Source organism: Oncorhynchus keta, unplaced genomic scaffold, assembly GCF_023373465.1.
Source record: "Oncorhynchus keta strain PuntledgeMale-10-30-2019 unplaced genomic scaffold, Oket_V2 Un_contig_18577_pilon_pilon, whole genome shotgun sequence".
Lineage (NCBI taxonomy): Eukaryota > Metazoa > Chordata > Actinopteri > Salmoniformes > Salmonidae > Oncorhynchus > Oncorhynchus keta.
The window spans coordinates 51,463-72,500 of NW_026280993.1; the positions used below are offsets into that span (position 1 = coordinate 51,463).

Below are 21,038 nucleotides of genomic sequence, written 5' to 3' on the forward strand. Positions count from 1 at the left end.
GCCCTGGTCTAGTAGGAAATTATCTGGCCCAGGTCTAGGAGGCAATCTGGCCCTGGTCTAGTAGGAACTGTTCTGGATCTGGCCCTGGTCTAGTAGGAACTGATCTGGATCTGGCCCTGGTCTAGTAGAAACTGTTCTGGCCCTGGTCTAGTAGGAACTGTTCTGGCCCTGGTCTAGTAGGAACTGTTCTGGCCCTGGTCTAGTAGGAACTGTTCTGGCCCTGGTCTAGTAGGAACTGTTCTGCCCCTGGTCTAGTAGGAACTGTTCTGCCCCTGGTCTAGTAGGAACTGTTCTGGATCTGGCCCTGGTCTAGTAGGAACTGTTCTGGATCTGGCCCTGGTCTAGTAGGAACTGTTCTGGATCTGGCCCTGGTCTAGTAAACTGTTCTGGATCTGGCCCTGGTCTAGTAGAAACTGTTCTGGATCTGGCCCTGGTCTAGTAGGAACTGTTCTGGATCTGGCCCTGGTCTAGTAGGAACTGTTCTGGCCCTGGTCTAGTAGGAACTGTTCTGGCCCTGGTCTAGTAGGAACTGTTCTGGATCTGGCCCTGGTCTAGTAGGAACTGTTCTGGCCCTGGTCTAGTAGGAACTGTTCTGGCCCTGGTCTAGTAGGAACTGTTCTGGCCCTGGTCTAGTAGGAACTGTTCTGGCCCTGGTCTAGTAGGAACTGTTCTGGCCCTGGTCTAGTAGGAACTGTTCTGGCCCTGGTCTAGTAGAAACTGCTCTGGATCTGGGCCTGGTCTAGTAGAAACTGCTCTGGACTTGGGTACCCCCCTTTAGATGATAGTCTTGGGTGGAAAGTTCCTTTCCCCAAATTCCCAGGTTTTCCAGAAATGCTGGTTTGAGGATTCTGGAGTTCCTTCTTATTCCCTCCTGATTCTGGGAATATTCCAACCGGGATTCCTGGGAATTTGGGGAGTTTAGTGAATTTTATCGGACCAGAGGCTGGGTGTCTGTGGTGTCCAAGGAGGGGGGTCCTCTAGTGAGACAGGAGGGCTTGACGAACACCCCGTGGCCTGGAGGACAGCGGAAGTAAACCCTCCCCTGGACTGTCCCGTTGTGCTTGCCTGGACAGTGGAGACAGAGGGGATATTCAGGAGTCATGTGACCATTCACCATACATCTCAAACACATGACAGGTTTCTCACAGGTCCAGTTAAGCTCAGTTAAGTATTGCCAGAGCACCAACACTCTTAAGAGAATGTCCCAAATGAGAGTCTCACCCTATATAGTGCACTACTTTTGACCAGCACACTATGGGTGCACCCTACATAGGGCACTACAGTAGATAAGGAACTGGGAGGCATCCCAGTACATCATTATTACACAGAACATAATTTGATACCTAAACAGCCACTCACCCACAGCCAGGTCCAGCTGCACCCCGACCCAGATCCCCTTGGCGAACTCCACCCCGCCGACGTAGTGCACCGTGCCGCTCCTCTTCCCCACCCATACCTGCTCCCCGGGAGCCATCCAGTCAGGCAGCTGGGCCACCGGAGAACCAGAGCCCTCGTCCCCGCTGCAGGAGTCCCCAGAGGCCTCAGTGCTGCTGGGGTTGGGGCTAGGGCAGCTTGGGCTGGAACAGGGGCTCCCTGGAGGGAGGTCTCCCTGGATTGGCTCCTGGATCTGGGGCTCTCCTCCTGCTAGCTGGCCTGGCGGGCTGGAGGGTGGTGGGCAGGGCACGGCTACGCTGCCGATACACTGTTTGCCGTTGTGGAGGTGTGAGTGGGGCTGAGGGAGCCGGGCGTTACCAGGGTGAGATGTATGTTGTTGTTGTTGTGTGTTGATGACGACCAGGTCTTTGTCAGAGGTCTGGTGCCTGCTGTCAGAGCCCCCTTTCTCCTCCTCCGCTGGGACAGGGGATATGTGTGGTGCATCCCCAGGCTGGAAGTGTCCCAGCTCACCCAGATCCTCCATGCCGTCGTCGGCCCCCTTGAAGTCTGTAAACTCCTGGCTGACGCTGAGGACACACCTGCGGGGCCGCGGGGAGGGTGGCTGCTCTGAGCAGTTAGGAATACTGACAGGGGAGGAGGGGGAGGTGGTGGTTTGGGGGGTGGGGAGGGGCTGGGAGGGGACGCCGGGGGGACACGCAGGGGTCTGGGTGTCACCCCACGGCGAGACACTTCTGGTCTGGACACAGCCTCGGGCCGTGCTGGTGCAGTGGAAGGAGGGGGACTCGTGGGGGTGGAGGTTGTGGGTTTCCCGGTCAGGGTCATTTCTGTCTTGAGCCACTGCGGAGGCGCTGAGCTGGTCGGAGCTGTCGCTGGCCCCGAATGGCACGTCAGAGAGCGTGGCGTCCGAGGCACTGTGGGAGAAGTAACCGCTGGTGCAGCTGCTGGCGGTGGGGCTCCGGGGAGCCCCCTCTCTTTCCCCCCCTCCCCGACCCCCCCTCAGCTCTCCCCTGCCCCCGCCCCCCCCTCCCCGCTCTCCAGGGCAGCGTTGTACACCTCAAAGTTGGCAAAGTCCTCTGGGATGTAGGACTGGAAGCTGTGGAAGTCCTGAGGGCCCAGACCCAAACTCAGGGCCATGTCTGTCTCCTCCTCAGAGTCCTGGAATAGACACCACACAGAGACAGACACCACACAGAGACAGACACCACACAGAGACAGACATCACACAGAGACAGACACCACACAGAGACAGACACCACACAGAGACATACATCACACAGAGTCAGACACCACACAGAGACAGACATCACACAGAGACAGACATCACACAGAGACAGACACCACACAGAGACAGACATCACACAGAGACAGATATCACACAGAGACAGACAGACATCACACAGAGACAGACAGACACCACACAGAGACAGATATCACACAGAGACAGACAGACATCACACAGAGACAGACACCACACAGAGACAGACATCACACAGAGACAGATATCACACAGAAACACACAGACACCACACAGAGACAGACAGACACCACACAGAGACAGACAGACACCACACAGAGACAGACAGACATCACACAGAGACAGACAGACATCACACAGAGACAGACATCACACAGAGACAGACAGGGACACAGGATAAACATCACACAGGAACAGACAGACACAGGACAGACACCACACAGGGACAGACAGACACCACACAGGGACAGACAGACACCACACAGAGACAGACAGACACCACACAGAGACAGACAGGGACACAGTATAAACATCACACAGGAACAGACAGACACAGGACAGACACCACACAGGAACAGACAGACACAGGACAGACACCACACAGGGACAGACAGACACCACACAGGGACAGACAGGGACAGACAGACACCACACAGGGACAGACAGGGACAGACAGACACCACACAGGGACAGACAGGGACAGACAGACACCACACAGGGACAGACAGGGACAGACAGACACCACACAGGGACAGACAGGGACAGACAGACACCACACAGGAACAGACAGACACAGGACAGACACCACACAGGGACAGACAGGGACAGACAGACACCACACAGGGACAGACAGACACCACACAGAGACAGACAGACACCACACAGGGACAGACAGAGACAGACAGACACCACACAGGGACAGACACAGACAGGGACAGACAGGGACAGACAGACACCACACAGGGACAGACAGGGACAGACAGACACCACACAGGGACAGACAGGGACAGACAGACACCACACAGGGACAGACAGAGACAGACAGACACCACACAGGGACAGACACAGACAGGGACAGACAGGGACAGACAGACACCACACAGGGACAGACAGACACCACACAGGGACAGACAGGGACAGACAGACACCACACAGGGACAGACAGGGACAGACAGACACCACACAGGGACAGACAGGGACAGACAGACACCACACAGGGACAGACAGGGACACAGTCAGTGTTTGATATGTTTGATACCATTCAATGTTTTCCATTCCAGCTGTTACAAAGAGCCGTCTTCTGATTGACTGTGTCACCAGCCACCACTGGAGCCTACCACCTACTAACATGATATTAAAATGCATTGAGGACAGCGACTGTAACCATGGATGGACTGGTGGTTGGTTGAGAGGATGTTGGAAAAAACATGGGCTGATGACATCATGCACTTCATGCCGTATTCACTTCAAGGCACCATGGTATTTTGTGTGTGTGTGTGTGACTTACAGCAGTGTGTGGCAGTGTGAGGCTGAGCTTCCTGCTGGTGCAGGTACTGAGGGTGAGGGTGGAGGGGGTGAGGGTGGCGGTGGAGGGGCTGCGGTGGCCCTCGCTGCCCGCTCTGGGCCTGCGCCAGGGGGCTTGGCCGTGGCAGGGAGGGGGGAGCAGCACAGAGCTGTCCACACATGAGGAGCGCATGCTCTGCAGATGGGAGTCACACAGGAGGCATGCATGGAGCAGGTGAGTTAACATACATACATGCACAGTCCATAGGGTGTAGAGTTAGTTAGTTAGTGGAACTGGTGATACAGACATGCAGGCCACATTGAATGGAAAACCATGTGTATTAGATGAACATGGTTGGCATCCTAAATGTCATGCTAGTTCAGTGCAGCGCATCAGCGCTTTGGATGAGATAGAGCATGGAGCTCCCCATTCACACAATAGATTTAGAGCATGGAGCTCCCCATTCAAACAATAGATTTAGAGCATGGAGCTCCCCATTCACACAATAGATGTAGAGCGTGGAGCTCCCCATTCACACAATAGATTTAGAGCATGGAGCTCCCCATTCACACAATAGATTTAGAGCATGGAGCTCCCCATTCACACAATAGATTTAGAGCATGGAGCTCCCCATTCACACAATAGATGTAGAGCATGGAGCTCCCCATTCACACAATAGATTTAGAGCATGGAGCTCCCCATTCACACAATAGATGTAGAGCATGGAGCTCCCCATTCACACAATAGATTTAGAGCATGGAGCTCCCCATTCACACAATAGATGTAGAGCATGGAGCTCCCCATTCACACAATAGATGTAGAGCATGGAGCTCCCCATTCACACAATAGATTTAGAGCATGGAGCTCCCCATTCACACAATAGATGTAGAGCATGGAGCTCCCCATTCACACAATAGATGTAGAGCATGGAGCTCCCCATTCACACAATAGATGTAGAGCATGGAGCTCCCCATTCACACAATAGATTTAGAGCATGGAGCTCCCCATTCACACAATAGATAAACATATGTGAGCAGATCACATTCAGCCAGAACAATCAGCAATCATCAGACAGGTTTAGTAGAATTAGTAGCTGTCGAATGTAGTAAATATCAGTCTGTGTGTACTGGATTCACTTAGAATGGGGAAAATGTCCTGTTTTCAATGACTACTACTGACGTATTGTCATACTGTCACATTGCAGACAAGGAGGGATGTCACTGGACTTAGAATGAAGAGAAACCATGGGAACGGCAGGGGAAGAAAAAGGAGATGAAGAAGCAAAACACAGGAAAGGAAAAAAGGAAAGAAAGAAAGAAAGGAGAGATAAACGGGGCCAGAGATGACTAGAGAGAGAGAGAGAGAGAGAGAGAGAGAGAGAGAGAGAGAGAGAGAGAGAGAGAGAGAGAGAGAGAGAGAGAGAGAGAGAGAGAGAGAGAGAGAGAGAGAGAGAGAGAGAGAGAGAGAGAGAGAGAGAGAGAGAGAGAGAGAGAGAGAGAGAGAGAGAGAGAGAGAGAGAGAGAGAGAGAGAGAGAGAGAGAGAGAGAGAGAGATGGATGGATAAAGAGAGAGAGGCGAGATAAAAGGGGCCAGAGATGACTAGAGAGAGAGAGAGAGAGAGAGAGAGAGAGAGGGATGGATGGATAAAGAGAGAGAGGGATGGTTGTGGCCCATACCTCCTGTCCCAGTAGTGGTCGTGCCTCCAGGACTCTCTTGGTCTTGCTCTCCTCTCTGACCGGCAGCAGAGACTTGAGGAACTTGGGCGTCTGGGGAGAGAGGGCCTTGAACGGGCTGGAGTTGAAGAAGGTGGGGCTCTCTGGTACCAGACCTGAGGGGGAACGCACTAGTAAAAACAAACATCATAGCTCTTTAAATTCTACATTTAGAATTATTTTTAGTCCTATACTATTCTTAATATGTCTGGGAAACCAGCCATTGAGTTCCTATTACAGTCCTCATACGGAGGGAGGGCCTGGAGGTTTTCCTGACTGAGAAACACTCAGGGCCCTAAATATGATCTAAAACAAGAGTTTCCTGGTCAGACCTCCTGGTCTCAACTATAGCTGGAGTTGATGCTGTTGATTTCTGGTTGTTTACCGTGATTCTCTGTCTTGTTTCTGAGTGGCGTCCCACACAGAGAACCACCGTCCTGGGGAGTGCAGTCAGAGACATCCTGATGAAGGTCACAATGGTCCTGGAGAACCAGACAGACAGGTTAGAGTCACAATGGTCCTGGAGGACCAGACAGACAGGTTAGAGTCACAATGGTCCTGCAGGACCAGACAGACAGGTTAGAGTCACAATGGTCCTGGAGGACCAGACAGACAGGTTAGAGTCACAATGGTCCTGGAGGACCAGACAGACAGGTTCGAGTCACAATGGTCCTGGAGGACCAGACAGACAGGTTCGAGTCACAATGGTCCTGGAGGACCAGACAGACAGTTTCGAGTCACAATGGTCCTGGAGGACCAGACAGACAGGTTAGAGTCACAATGGTCCTGGAGGACCAGACAGACAGGTTAGAGTCACAATGGTCCTGGAGGACCAGACAGACAGGTTAGAGTCACAATGGTCCTGGAGGACCAGACAGACAGGTTCGAGTCACAATGGTCCTGGAGGACCAGACAGACAGGTTCGAGTCACAATGGTCCTGGAGGACCAGACAGACAGGTTAGAGTCACAATGGTCCTGGAGGACCAGACAGACAGGTTAGAGTCACAATGGTCCTGGAGGACCAGACAGACAGGTTAGAGTCACAATGGTCCTGGAGGACCAGACAGACAGGTTAGAGTCACAATGGTCCTGGAGGACCAGACAGACAGGTTAGAGTCACAATGGTCCTGGAGGACCAGACAGACAGGTTAGAGTCACAATGGTCCTGGAGGACCAGACAGACAGGTTAGAGTCACAATGGTCCTGGAGGACCAGACAGACAGGTTAGAGTCACAATGGTCCTGGAGGACCAGACAGTACAGTATTATTAGACATTTCCATTCTATGGGTTAGATCAGTAGACCTACAGTAAGAGATCCACGAGACAGACTGTTTAATAAAGAGTCATACTGCTGTACTGTACCGTCCAGTCTGCATCCTCCCAGCCAATCAGGTCTGTTTATAATAATGAACCATCCTACTGTACTGTACCTTCCAGTCTACATCCTCCCAGCCAATCAGGTCTGTTTATAATAATGGACCATCCTACTGTACTGTACCTTCCAGTCTACATCCTCCCAGCCAATCAGGTCTGTTTATAATAATGAACCATCCTACTGTACTGTACCTTCCAGTCTACATCCTCCCAGCCAATCAGGTCTGTTTATAATAATGAACCATCCTACTGTACTGTACCTTCCAGTCTACATCCTCCCAGCCAATCAGGTCTGTTTATAATAATGAACCATCCTACTGTACTGTACCTTCCAGTCTACATCCTCCCAGCCAATCAGGTCTGTTTATAATAATGAACCATCCTACTGTACTGTACCTTCAAGTCTACATCCTCCCAGCCAATCAGGTCTGTTTATAATAATGAACCATCCTACTGTACTGTACCGTCCAGTCTACATCCTCCCAGCCAATCAGGTCTGTTGATAATAATGGACCATCCTACTGTACTGTACCTTCCAGTCTACATCCTCCCAGCCAATCAGGTCTGTTTATAATAATGAACCATCCTACTGTACTGTACCTTCCAGTCTACATCCTCCCAGCCAATCAGGTCTGTTTATAATAATGAAACATCCTACTGTACTGTACCTTCCAGTCTACATCCTCCCAGCCAATCAGGTCTGTTTATAATAATGAACCATCCTACTGTACTGTACCTTCCAGTCTACATCCTCCCAGCCAATCAGGTCTGTTTATAATAATGAACCATCCTACTGTACTGTACCTTCCAGTCTACATCCTCCCAGCCAATCAGGTCTGTTTATAATAATGAACCATCCTACTGTACTGTACCTTCCAGTCTACATCCTCCCAGCCAATCAGGTCTGTTTATAATAATGAACCATCCTACTGTACTGTACCTTCCAGTCTACATCCTCCCAGCCAATCAGGTCTGTTTATAATAATGAACCATCCTACTGTACTGTACCTTCCAGTCTACATCCTCCCAGCCAATCAGGTCTGTTTATAATAATGAACCATCCTACTGTACTGTACCTTCCAGTCTACATCCTCCCAGCCAATCAGGTCTGTTTATAATAATGAACCATCCTACTGTACTGTACCTTCCAGTCTACATCCTCCCAGCCAATCAGGTCTGTTTATAATAATGAACCATCCTACTGTACTGTACCTTCCAGTCTACATCCTCCCAGCCAATCAGGTCTGTTTATAATAATGGACCATCCTACTGTACTGTACCTTCCAGTCTACATCCTCCCAGCCAATCAGGTCTGTTTATAATAATGAACCATCCTACTGTACTGTACCGTCCAGTCTACATTCTCCCAGCCAATCAGGTCTGTTTATAATAATGAACCATCCTACTGTACTGTACCTTCCAGTCTACATCCTCCCAGCCAATCAGGTCTGTTTATAATAATGAACCATCCTACTGTACTGTACCTTCCAGTCTACATCCTCCCAGCCAATCAGGTCTGTTTATAATAATGAACCATCCTACTGTACTGTACCTTCCAGTCTACATCCTCCCAGCCAATCAGGTCTGTTTATAATAATGAACCATCCTACTGTACTGTACCTTCCAGTCTACATCCTACCAGCCAATCAGGTCTGTTTATAATAATGAACCATCCTACTGTACTGTACCTTCCAGTCTACATCCTCCCAGCCAATCAGGTCTGTTTATAATAATGAACCATCCTACTGTACTGTACCTTCCAGTCTACATCCTCCCAGCCAATCAGGTCTGTTTATAATAATGAACCATCCTACTGTACTGTACCTTCCAGTCTACATCCTCCCAGCCAATCAGGTCTGTTTATAATAATGAACCATCCTACTGTACTGTACCTTCCAGTCTACATCCTCCCAGCCAATCAGGTCTGTTTATAATAATGAACCATCCTACTGTACTGTACCTTCCAGTCTACATCCTCCCAGCCAATCAGGTCTGTTTATAATAATGAACCATCCTACTGTACTGTACCTTCCAGTCTACATCCTCCCAGCCAATCAGGTCTGTTTATAATAATGAACCATCCTACTGTACTGTACCTTCCAGTCTACATCCTCCCAGCCAATCAGGTCTGTTTATAATAATGAACCATCCTACTGTACTGTACCTTCCAGTCTACATCCTCCCAGCCAATCAGGTCTGTTTATAATAATGAACCATCCTACTGTACTGTACCTTCCAGTCTACATCCTCCCAGCCAATCAGGTCTGTTTATAATAATGAACCATCCTACTGTACTGTACCTTCCAGTCTACATCCTCCCAGCCAATCAGGTCTGTTTATAATAATGAACCATCCTACTGTACTGTACCTTCCAGTCTACATCCTCCCAGCCAATCAGGTCTGTTTATAATAATGAACCATCCTACTGTACTGTACCTTCCAGTCTACATCCTCCCAGCCAATCAGGTCTGTTTATAATAATGAACCATCCTACTGTACTGTACCGTCCAGTCTACATCCTCCCAGCCAATCAGGTCTGTTTATAATAATGAACCATCCTACTGTACTGTACCTTCCAGTCTACATCCTCCCAGCCAATCAGGTCTGTTTATAATAATGAACCATCCTACTGTACTGTACCTTCCAGTCTACATCCTCCCAGCCAATCAGGTCTGTTTTGCTGCAGGAAGTCTGGAAAACAACAGCAAGTGATCACTAACTCTCACTGACACACATTTCTGTCTTACTTGCTGTACGTTGGGGGTGCTGGTGTGTGTGTGTGTCTCTTACATGCTGTACGTTGGGGGGGGTACTGGTGTGTGTGTGTGTCTCTTACATGCTGGTGTGTGTGTGTCTCTTACGCTGTACGGGGTGCTGGTGTGTGTGTGTCTCTTACATGCTGTACGTTGGGGGGGTGCTGGTGTGTGTGTGTGTCTCTTACATGCTGTACGTTGGGGTGCTGTGTGTGTGTGTGTCTCTTACATGCTGTACGTTGGGGGTGGGGTGCTGTGTGTGTGTCTCTTACATGCTGTACGTTGGGGGTGCTGGTGTGTGTGTGTCATGCTTACATGCTGTACGTTGGGGGTGCTGGTGTGTGTGTCTTACATGCTTACGTTGGGGGTGCTGGTGTGCTGTCTCTTACATGCTGTACGTTGGGGGTGCTGGTGTGTGTGTGTCTCTTACATGCTCTCTTACATGCTTACGTTGGGGGTGCTGGGTGTGTGTGTGTCTCTTACATGCTGTACGTTGGGGGTGCTGTGTGTGTGTCTCTTACATGCTGTACGTTGGGGGTGCTGGTGTGTGTGTCTCTTACATGCTGTACGTTGGGGGTGCTGTGTGTGTGTCTCTTACACGTTGTCTCTTACATGGGTACGTTGGGGGTGCTGTGTGTGTGTGTCTCTTACATGCTGTACGTGTGTGTCTCTTACATGCTGTACGTTGGGGGTGCTGGTGTGTGTGTGTCTCTTACATGCTGTACGTTGGGGGTACTGGTGTGTGTGTGTGTGTGTCTCTTACATGCTGTACGTTGGGGGTGCTGGTGTGTGTGTGTGTCTCTTACATGCTGTACGTTGGGGGTGCTGTGTGTGTGTGTCTCTTACATGCTGTACGTTGGGGGTTGGTGTGTGTGTGTGTGTCTCTTACATGCTGTACGTTGGGGGTGCTGGTGTGTGTGTGTGTCTCTTACATGCTGTACGTTGGGGGTGCTGGTGTGTGTGTGTGTCTCTTACATGCTGTACGTTGGGGGTGCTGGTGTGTGTGTGTGTCTCTTACATGCTGTACGTTGGGGGTGGTGGTGTGTGTGTGTGTGTCTCTTACATGCTGTACGTTGGGGGTACTGGTGTGTGTGTGTGTCTCTTACATGCTGTACGTTGGGGGTGCTGGTGTGTGTGTGTGTCTTACATGCTGTACGTTGGGGGTGCTGGTGTGTGTGTGTGTGTCTCTTACATGCTGTACGTTGGGGGTACTGGGTGTGTGTGTGTCTCTTACATGCTGTACGTTGGGGTGGTGTGTGGTGTGTGTGTGTCTCTTACATGCTGTACGGGGTGCTGGTGTGTGTGTGTCTCTTACATGCTGTACGTTGGGGGTGTACATTGGGGTGGTGGTGTGTGTGTGTCTCTTACATGCTGTACGTTGGGGGTACTGGTGTGTGTGTGTCTCTTACATGCTGTACGTGTGTGTGTGTCTCTTACATGCTGTACGTTGGGGGTGCTGGTGTGTGTGTGTCTCTTACATGCTGTACGTTGGGGGTGCTGGTGTGTGTGTGTCTCTTACATGCTGTACGTTGGGGGTGCTGGTGTGTGTGTGTGTCTCTTACATGCTGTACGTTGGGGGTGGTGTGTGTGTGTGTGTCTCTTACATGCTGTACGTTGGGGGTACTGGTGTGTGTGTGTGTCTCTTACATGCTGTACGTTGGGGGTACTGGTGTGTGTGTGTGTCTCTTACATGCTGTACGTTGGGGGTACTGGTGTGTGTGTGTGTCTTACATGCTGTACGTTGGGGGTGCTGGTGTGTGTGTGTCTCTTACATGCTGTACGTGTGTGGCTGTACGTGGGGGTGCTGGTGTGTGTGTGTCTCTTACATGCTGTACGTTGGGGGTGCTGTGTGTGTGTGTGTCTCTTACATGCTGTACGTTGGGGGTGCTGGTGTGTGTGTGTGTCTCTTACATGCTGTACGTTGGGGATGGTGGTGCTGTGTGTGTGTGTCTCTTACATGCTGTACGTTGGGGGTGCTGGTGTGTGTGTGTGTCTCTTACATGCTGTACGTTGGGGATGGTGGTGTGTGTGTGTGTCTCTTACATGCTGTACGTTGGGGGGTGGTGTGTGTGTGTGTCTCTTACATGCTGTACGTTGGGGGTGCTGGTGTGTGTGTGTGTCTTACATGCTGTACGTTGTGGGGTGCTGGTGTGTGTGTGTGTGTCTCTTACATGCTGTACGTTGGGGGTACTGGTGTGTGTGTGTGTCTCTTACATGCTGTACGTTGGGGGTGGTGGTGTGTGTGTGTGTCTCTTACATGCTGTACGTTGGGGGTGCTGTGTGTGTGTGTGTCTCTTACATGCTGTACGTTGGGGGTACTGGTGTGTGTGTCTCTTACATGCTGTACATTGGGGGTGCTGGTGTGTGTGTGTCTCTTACATGCTGTACGTTGGGGGTGCTGGTGTGTGTGTGTCTCTTACATGCTGTACGTTGGGGGTGCTGGTGTGTGTGTGTGTCTCTTACATGCTGTACGTTGGGGGTACTGGTGTGTGTGTGTGTGTCTCTTACATGCTGTACGCTGGTGTGTGTGTGTGTCTCTTACATGCTGTACGTTGGGGGTGCTGGTGTGTGTGTGTCTCTTACATGCTGTACGTTGGGGGGTGGTGTGTGTGTGTGTGTCTCTTACATGCTGTACGTTGGGGGTGCTGTGTGTGTGTGTGTCTCTTACATGCTGTACGTTGGGGGTGCTGGTGTGTGTGTGTGTCTCTTACATGCTGTACGTTGGGGGTGCTGGTGTGTGTGTGTGTCTCTTACATGCTGTACGTTGGGGGTGCTGGTGTGTGTGTGTGTCTTACATGCTGTACGTTGGGGGTGCTGGTGTGTGTGTGTGTCTTACATGCTGTACGTTGGGGGTGCTGGTGTGTGTGTGTGTCTCTTACATGCTGTACGTTGGGGTGCTGTGTGTGTGTGTGTCTCTTACATGCTGTACGTTGGGGGTGCTGGTGTGTGTGTGTCTCTTACATGCTGTACGTTGGGGGGTGCTGGTGTGTGTGTGTCTCTTACATGCTGTACGTTGGGGGTGCTGGTGTGTGTGTGTGTCTCTTACATGCTGTACGTTGGGGGTGCTGGTGTGTGTGTGTCTCTTACATGCTGTACGTTGGGGGTGGTGTGTGTGTGTGTGTCTCTTACATGCTGTACGTTGGGGGTGCTGGTGTGTGTGTGTCTCTTACATGCTGTACGTTGGGGGTACTGTGTGTGTGTGTGTCTCTTACATGCTGTACGTTGGGGGTGCTGGTGTGTGTGTGTGTCTTACATGCTGTACGTTGGGGGTACTGGTGTGTGTGTGTCTCTTACATGCTGTACGTTGGGGGTGCTGGTGTGTGTGTGTGTCTTACATGCTGTACGTTGGGGTGCTGGTGTGTGTATGTGTCTTACATGCTGTACGTTGGGGGTGCTGGTGTGTGTGTGTGTCTTACATGCTGTACGTTGGGGGTGCTGGTGTGTGTGTGTGTCTTACATGCTGTACGTTGGGGGTACTGGTGTGTGTGTGTCTCTTACATGCTGCTGGGGGTGCTGGTGTGTGTGTGTTGTCTCTTACATGCTGGGTGCTGGTGTGTGTGTGTGTCTTACATGCTGTACGTTGGGGGTGCTGGTGTGTGTGTGTGTCTCTTACATGCTGTACGTTGGGGGTACTGGTGTGTGTGTGTCTCTTACATGCTGTACGTTGGGGGTGCTGGTGTGTGTGTGTCTCTTACATGCTGTACGTTGGGGGTGCTGGTGTGTGTATGTGTCTTACATGCTGTACGTTGGGGGTGCTGTGTGTGTGTGTGTCTCTTACATGCTGTACGTTGGGGGTGTGGGTGTGTATGTGTCTTACATGCTGTACGTTGGGGGTGCTGTGTGTGTGTGTGTGTCTCTTACATGCTGTACGTTGGGGGTGGTGGTGTGTGTGTGTGTCTCTTACATGCTGTACGTTGCTGGGGTGCGGGTGTGTGTGTGTCTCTTACATGCTGTACGTTGGGGGTGCTGGTGTGTGTGTGTGTCTCTTACATGCTGTACGTTGGGGGTGGTGGTGTGTGTGTGTGTCTCTTACATGCTGTACGTTGGGGGTGCTGGGTGTGTGTGTGTCTTACATGCTGTACGTTGGGGGTGGTGGTGTGTGTGTGTGTCTCTTACATGCTGTACGTTGGGGGTGCTGGTGTGTGTGTGTGTCTCTTACATGCTGTACGTTGGGGGTGCTGTGTGTGTGTGTGTGTCTTACATGCTGTACGTTGGGGGTACTGGGTGTGTGTGTGTGTCTCTTACATGCTGTACGTTGGGGGTGCTGGTGTGTGTGTCTTACGTTGGGGGTGCTGGTGCTGTCTCTTACATGCTGTACGTTGGGGGGTACTGGTGTGTGTGTGTGTGTCTTACATGCTGTACGTTGGGGGTGCTGGTGTGTGTGTGTGTCTCTTACATGCTGTACGTTGGGGGTGGTGGTGTGTGTGTGTCTGCTTACGTTGGGGGTGCTCTCTTACATGCTGTACGTTGGGGGTGGGGGCTGGTGTGTGTGTGTCTCTTACATGCTGTACGTTGGGGGTGCTGGTGTGTGTGTGTGTCTTACATGCTGTACGTTGGGGGTGCTGGTGTGTGTGTGTGTCTCTTACATGCTGTACGTTGGGGGTGCTGGTGTGTGTGTGTGTCTCTTACATGCTGTACGTTGGGGGTGCTGGTGTGTGTGTGTCTCTTACATGCTGTACGTTGGGGGTGCTGGGTGTGTGTGTCTCTTACATGCTGTACGTTGGGGGTACTGTGTGTGTGTGTGTCTCTTACATGCTGTACGTTGGGGGTGCTGGTGTGTGTGTCTCTTACATGCTGTACGTTGGGGGTGCTGGTGTGTGTGTGTCTCTTACATGCTGTACGTTGGGGGTGCTGGTGTGTGTGTCTCTTACATGCTGTACGTTGGGGTGCTGGTGTGTGTGTGTGTCTCTTACATGCTGTACGTTGGGGGTGCTGGTGTGTGTGTGTGTGTGTCTCTTACATGCTGTACGTTGGGGGTGCTGGTGTGTGTGTCTCTTACATGCTGTACGTTGGGGGTGCTGTGTGTGTGTGTGTGTCTTACATGCTGTACGTTGGGGGTGCTGGTGTGTGTGTGTGTGTCTTACATGCTGTACGTTGGGGGTGCTGGTGTGTGTGTGTGTGTGTCTTACATGCTGTACGTTGGGGGTGCTGTGTGTGTGTGTGTCTCTTACATGCTGTACGTTGGGGGTGCTGGTGTGTGTGTGTCTCTTACATGCTGTACGTTGGGGGTGCTGGTGTGTGTGTCTCTTACATGCTGTACGTTGGGGGTGCTGGTGTGTGTGTGTGTGTCTTACATGCTGTACGTTGGGGGTGCTGGTGTGTGTGTGTGTCTTACATGCTGTACGTTGGGGGTGCTGGTGTGTGTGTCTCTTACATGCTGTACGTTGGGGGTGCTGGTGTGTGTGTCTCTTACATGCTGTACGTTGGGGGTGCTGGTGTGTGTGTGTCTCTTACATGCTGTACGTTGGGGGTGCTGGTGTGTGTGTGTGTCTCTTACATGCTGTACGTTGGGGGTGCTGGTGTGTGTGTGTCTCTTACATGCTGTACGTTGGGGGTGCTGGTGTGTGTGTCTCTTACATGCTGTACGTTGGGGGTGCTGGTGTGTGTGTGTGTCTCTTACATGCTGTACGTTGGGGGTGCTGGTGTGTGTGTGTGTGTCTCTTACATGCTGTACGTTGGGGGTACTGGTGTGTGTGTGTGTGTCTTACATGCTGTACGTTGGGGGGGGTGGTGTGTGTGTGTGTGTGTGTGTGTGTCTTACATGCGTTGGGGGTGGTGGTGTGTGTGTGTGTGTGTGTGTGTGTCTTACATGCTGTACGTTGGGGGTGGTGGTGTGTGTGTGTGTCTCTTACATGCTGTACGTTGGGGGTGCTGGTGTGTGTGTGTCTCTTACATGCTGTACGTTGGGGGTGCTGGTGTGTGTGTGTGTCTCTTACATGCTGTACGTTGGGGGTACTGGTGTGTGTGTGTCTCTTACATGCTGTACGTTGGGGGTGCTGAAGCTCCTTCTGATGTTTCTCCCTTTAACAGACAGAGCTTCCTTCACCGTCACCGCCTGATGACATCAATCAAACAAACTTTATTGTCCCCAGAGAGAAATGTAGTTGGCAGTGATCCATCTAGAAACCTCCGTTACACAAACCACACAGGATTCACACACATCTAAACTCCTCATTTACCATGTGTAACAGCAAGAGGCAGTACGATTCAACAGCGTGAAGTGTGTGTGTGTGTGTGTGTGTGTGTGTGTGTGTGTGTGTGTGTGTGTGTGTGTGTGTGTGTGTGTGTGTGTGTGTGTGTGTGTGAAAAGTGTGTGTGTGTGTGTGAAGTGTGCGTTTGTGTAGTGTGTGTGAAGTGTGTGTTTGTGTAGTGTGTGAATTGTGTGTGTGTGAAGTGTGTGTGTGTGAAGTATGTGAAGTGTGTGTGTGAAGTGTGTGTGTGAGAGGTACCTGTCTGAGTCTCTCCAGGCTCAGTATATTCTCCACCTCCAGAAGTCCTCTGGTGTATTGCTCTATGTAGGTCTGTCCATCCTGACTCTCCTCACCGTCTCCCCTCGCTGCCATCAGGGCCAGAGTCTCTCTCTCCTCAGGCTCCTCAGACGCCTGGATACACCATTATTACATCACAACACAACATTATCACATTACAATACAACAACATTATTATATGACAATACAACATTATTACATTACAACACAACATTATCACATTACAATACAACAACATTATTATATGACAACACAATATTATCATATTACAACACAACATTATCACATTACAATACAACAACATTATTACATGACAATACAACATTATTACATCACAACACAACATTATCATATTACAATACAACAACATTATTATATGACAATACAATATTATCATATTACAACACAACATTATCATATTACAATACAACAACATTATTATATGACAATACAACATTATTACATTACAACACAACATTATCATATGACAATACAACAACATTATTATATGACAATACAACATTATTACATCACAACACAACATTATCATATTACAATACAACAACATTATTATATGACAATACACCATTATTACATCACAACACAACATTATCATATGACAATATAACAACATTATTATAGTACACTACAACATTATCATATTACATTACAACACGATTATATTACAGCACAACATTATCGTATTACATTACAACATTTTCATATTACAATACAACACTATTATTATATTACAATACAACATTATTACACTACAATAAAACATAACATTATTACACTACAATACAACATTATTATATTACATTACATTACATTACAACACATTATCATATTACAATACAACATTATTAAATTACAATAAAACACAATATTATTATATTATAAGAGAGTTAACCAAACTGTGTCCTAGGGTGGTATAGTTGTCTAAGAGAGTTAACAATGTAGCCATGTTATTTTCTACTTCCTGTATATAAATAGCCATGTTATTTTCTACTTCCTGTATATAAATAGCCATGTTATTTTCTACTCCCTGTATATAGCCATGTTATTTTCTACTTCCTGTATATAGATAGCCACGTTATTTCTACTTCCTGTATATAGATAGCCATGTTATTTTCTACTTCCTGTATATAGATAGCCACGTTATTTCTACTTCCTGTATATAGATAGCCATGTTATTTTCTACTTTCTGTATATAGATAGCCATGTTATTTTCTACTCCCTGTATATAGATAGCCATGTTATTTTCTACTTCCTGTAGATAGCCATGTTATTTTCTACTTCCTGTATATAAATAGCCATGTTATTTTCTACTCCCTGTATATAGCCATGTTATTTTCTACTTCCTGTATATAGATAGCCATGTTATTTTCTACTTCAGGTATTTAGCCATGTTATTTTCTACTCCCTGTATTTAGCCATGTTATTTTCTACTTCCTGTATTTAGCCATGTTATTTTCTACTTCCTGTATATAGATAGCCATGTTATTTTCTACTCCCTGTATATAGATAGCCATGTTATTTTCTACTTCCTGTATATAGATAGCCATGTTATTTCTACTTCCTGTATATAGATAGCCATGTTATTTTCTACTTCCTGTATATAGATAGCCACGTTATTTCTACTTCCTGTATATAGATAGCCATGTTATTTTCTACTTTCTGTATATAGATAGCCATGTTATTTTCTACTTCCTGTATTTAGCCATGTTATTTTCTACTTCCTGTATTTAGCCATGTTAATTTCTACTTCCTGTATTTAGCCATGTTATTTTCTACTTCCTGTATATAGCCATGTTATTTTCTACTTCCTGTATTTAGCCATGTTATTTTCTACTTCCTGTATATAGATAGCCATGTTATTTTCTACTTCCTGTATATAGATAGCCATGTTATTTTCTACTTCCTGTATATAGATAGCCATGTTATTTTCTACTTCCTGTATATAGATAGCCATGTTATTTTCTACTTCCTGTATATAGATAGCCATGTTATTTTCTACTTCCTGTATATAGATAGCCATGTTATTTTCTACTTCCTGTATATAGATAGCCATGTTATTTTCTACTTCCTGTATATAGATAGCCATGTTATTTTCTACTTCCTGTATATAGATAGCCATGTTATTTTCTACTTCCTGTATATAGATAGCCATGTTATTTTCTACTTCCTGTATATAGATAGCCATGTTATTTTCTACTTCCTGTATATAGATAGCCATGTTATTTTCTACTTCCTGTATATAGATAGCCATGTTATTTTCTACTTCCTGTATATAGATAGCCATGTTATTTTCTACTTCCTGTATAGATAGCCATGTTATTTTCTACTTCCATGTATATAGATAGCCATGTTATTTTCTACTTCCTGTATATAGATAGCCATGTTATTTTCTACTTCCTGTATATAGATAGCCATGTTATTTTCTACTTCCTGTATATAGATAGCCATGTTATTTTCTACTTCCTGTATATAGATAGCCATGTTATTTTCTACTTCCTGTATATAGATAGCCATGTTATTTTCTACTTCCTGTATATAGATAGCCATGTTATTTTCTACTTCCTGTATATAGATAGCCATGTTATTTTCTACTTCCTGTATATAGATAGCCATGTTATTTTCTACTTCCTGTATATAGATAGCCATGTTATTTTCTACTTCCTGTATATAGATAGCCATGTTATTTTCTACTTCCTGTATATAGATAGCCATGTTATTTTCTACTTCCTGTATATAGATAGCCATGTTATTTTCTACTTCCTGTATATAGATAGCCATGTTATTTTCTACTTCCTGTATATAGATATATGTTATTTTCTACTTCCTGTATATAGATAGCCATGTTATTTTCTAAGCCTGTATATAGATAACCATGTTATTTTTCCTATAATATACAACCTGTTATTTTCTACTTCCTGTATATAGATAGCCATGTTATTTTCTACTTCCTGTATATAGATAGCCATGTTATTTTCTACTTCCTGTATATAGATAGCCATGTTATTTTCTACTTCCTGTATATAGATAGCCATGTTATTTTTACTTGTTATTTGTATTTGTTATTCACTGTCACAATGTTTTATTTTATCTTTAACTGCATTGTTGGAAAAGGACCCGTAAGGAAGCATTCTCAACGTCAGTCTACACCTGTTGTCTACCAAGCATGTGACACATAACCTTTGATTTGATATAAAATACAACCTGTCCAATTAAATACACTTAAAACATGTGAGAAGGGGGACTCCCTCACTCCTTAAGAAAATGAATGAACAATACTTTTATTGTACCATTTTCTCTGGATACCAAAAATGAAATAAAATAGTTTCTAACTTTATTTGGATACTAGTCCCCTGCAGATGGTTCAGACTAGTTATTGTTGGTATACTATATTTAACACAGTGACACTGACATCACACAGGAACAGTGAAGCTGTTTACCTTTGGTATATTTGACAGAATCTCATAGGTGACTCCACAGGAGTACAGTGTGTTCTTCAAGGACATCCTTCTCTTCAGACTCTGGGTGAAGCTCTACGGTAGAGAAAACAACATGCCAGACAGAGAGCGTTACAGGGCAGGATTCCCGGACGGAGGTGAAACCCAGTCCTAGCATGCCTGTTAGTCCGGGACTAGGCTTAATCTGGGTCGGGGAAACTGGGATTTAATGTTTCTCTTATCTAATTATGTGCTGTCAGTCATGTCAGTAGTCACCAGGCCGGTCAATGCTGTTTGTTGTGTGTGTGTGTGTCTGTTAGTCTGTGTGTGTGTGTCTGTCAGTATGTGTGTGTGTGTGTGTTTGTGTGTCTCCAGTCCAGGCAGTGCAGACCTGTTTGTTGTAGATGTTGACAGAGATCCTCTTGCGCAGCACCAGCTCCATGGAGACAGGATGGCTGAGCTGCACTGTGGCTCTAATGATCACGTAGATACGCTCGTTGGGTGACGTCACGCGGTTCAGGTGCACAGAGTCGTGGATGGATGAGTCCCAGGAGCACAGCGCTGACACCTGGTGACAGGAGGTGGAAAACACAACTATTATTCTCAGGTTTTCACAAAATCCTGATTGGAGGATTTCCCAGTTTCCTGCATATTTCCTCCTGATTCTGGGAATCTTCCAACTGGGATTTCTGGAAAAACAGGAAGTGGCAAGTACACGCACACACACACACACAATGTACACACACACACAATGTACACACACACACACAATGTACACACACACACAATATAGACACACACACATACACACACACACACACACACACACACACACACACACACACACACACACACACACACACACACACACACACACACACACACACACACACACACACACACACACACACACACACACTCTTGTACAGCTAACCTTGTGGGGACACACAATTCAGTCTAATTCAAAATCAAATTTCCCTCACCCTAAACCTAACCCGTACTCGTACCCTAACCCTAGCTCCTAACGCTAGCTCCTAACCCTAAACCTAACGCTAGCTCCTAACCCTAAACCTAACCCTAGCTCCTAACTCTAAACCTAA

The 21,038-nt window shown here is 47.4% G+C and overlaps 1 protein-coding gene and 2 long non-coding RNA genes across 6 annotated transcripts in view; 1 reads left to right on the plus strand and 2 right to left on the minus strand.

The window, feature by feature from the left end:
• Positions 1-68: 68 nt before the first annotated feature.
• The window catches only part of LOC127920193 (kinesin-like protein KIF13A), a gene marked incomplete at its 5' end in the record, with an annotated part of 43,023 nt that continues 22,053 nt past the window's right edge, over positions 69-21,038 (minus strand). The window contains 11 exon segments of the mRNA XM_052503989.1: positions 69-1,065; positions 1,360-2,397; positions 2,400-2,550; positions 4,158-4,349; positions 5,831-5,982; positions 6,252-6,348; positions 9,883-9,933; positions 15,973-16,050; positions 16,445-16,597; positions 19,942-20,034; positions 20,330-20,506. Coding sequence (XP_052359949.1) covers positions 929-1,065; positions 1,360-2,397; positions 2,400-2,550; positions 4,158-4,349; positions 5,831-5,982; positions 6,252-6,348; positions 9,883-9,933; positions 15,973-16,050; positions 16,445-16,597; positions 19,942-20,034; positions 20,330-20,506 — 2,319 coding nt within the window.
• On the plus strand, positions 6,433-9,028 carry LOC127920190 (uncharacterized). 4 transcript variants are annotated; one of them, XR_008105360.1, is made up of 7 exons: positions 6,433-6,520; positions 6,635-6,748; positions 6,787-7,260; positions 7,669-7,736; positions 8,349-8,484; positions 8,621-8,824; positions 8,893-9,028. It is a non-coding gene; the product is annotated as an uncharacterized LOC127920190 (long non-coding RNA). The 4 variants fall into 4 exon arrangements; XR_008105359.1 differs by having other exon boundaries at positions 6,635-7,260; XR_008105362.1 differs by having other exon boundaries at positions 6,635-7,260; positions 8,417-8,484.
• Positions 7,316-8,047, minus strand: LOC127920191 (uncharacterized). Its single transcript, XR_008105363.1, has 3 exons — positions 7,911-8,047; positions 7,707-7,842; positions 7,316-7,366 (listed from the first exon to the last, which is right to left on the minus strand). It is a non-coding gene; the product is annotated as an uncharacterized LOC127920191 (long non-coding RNA).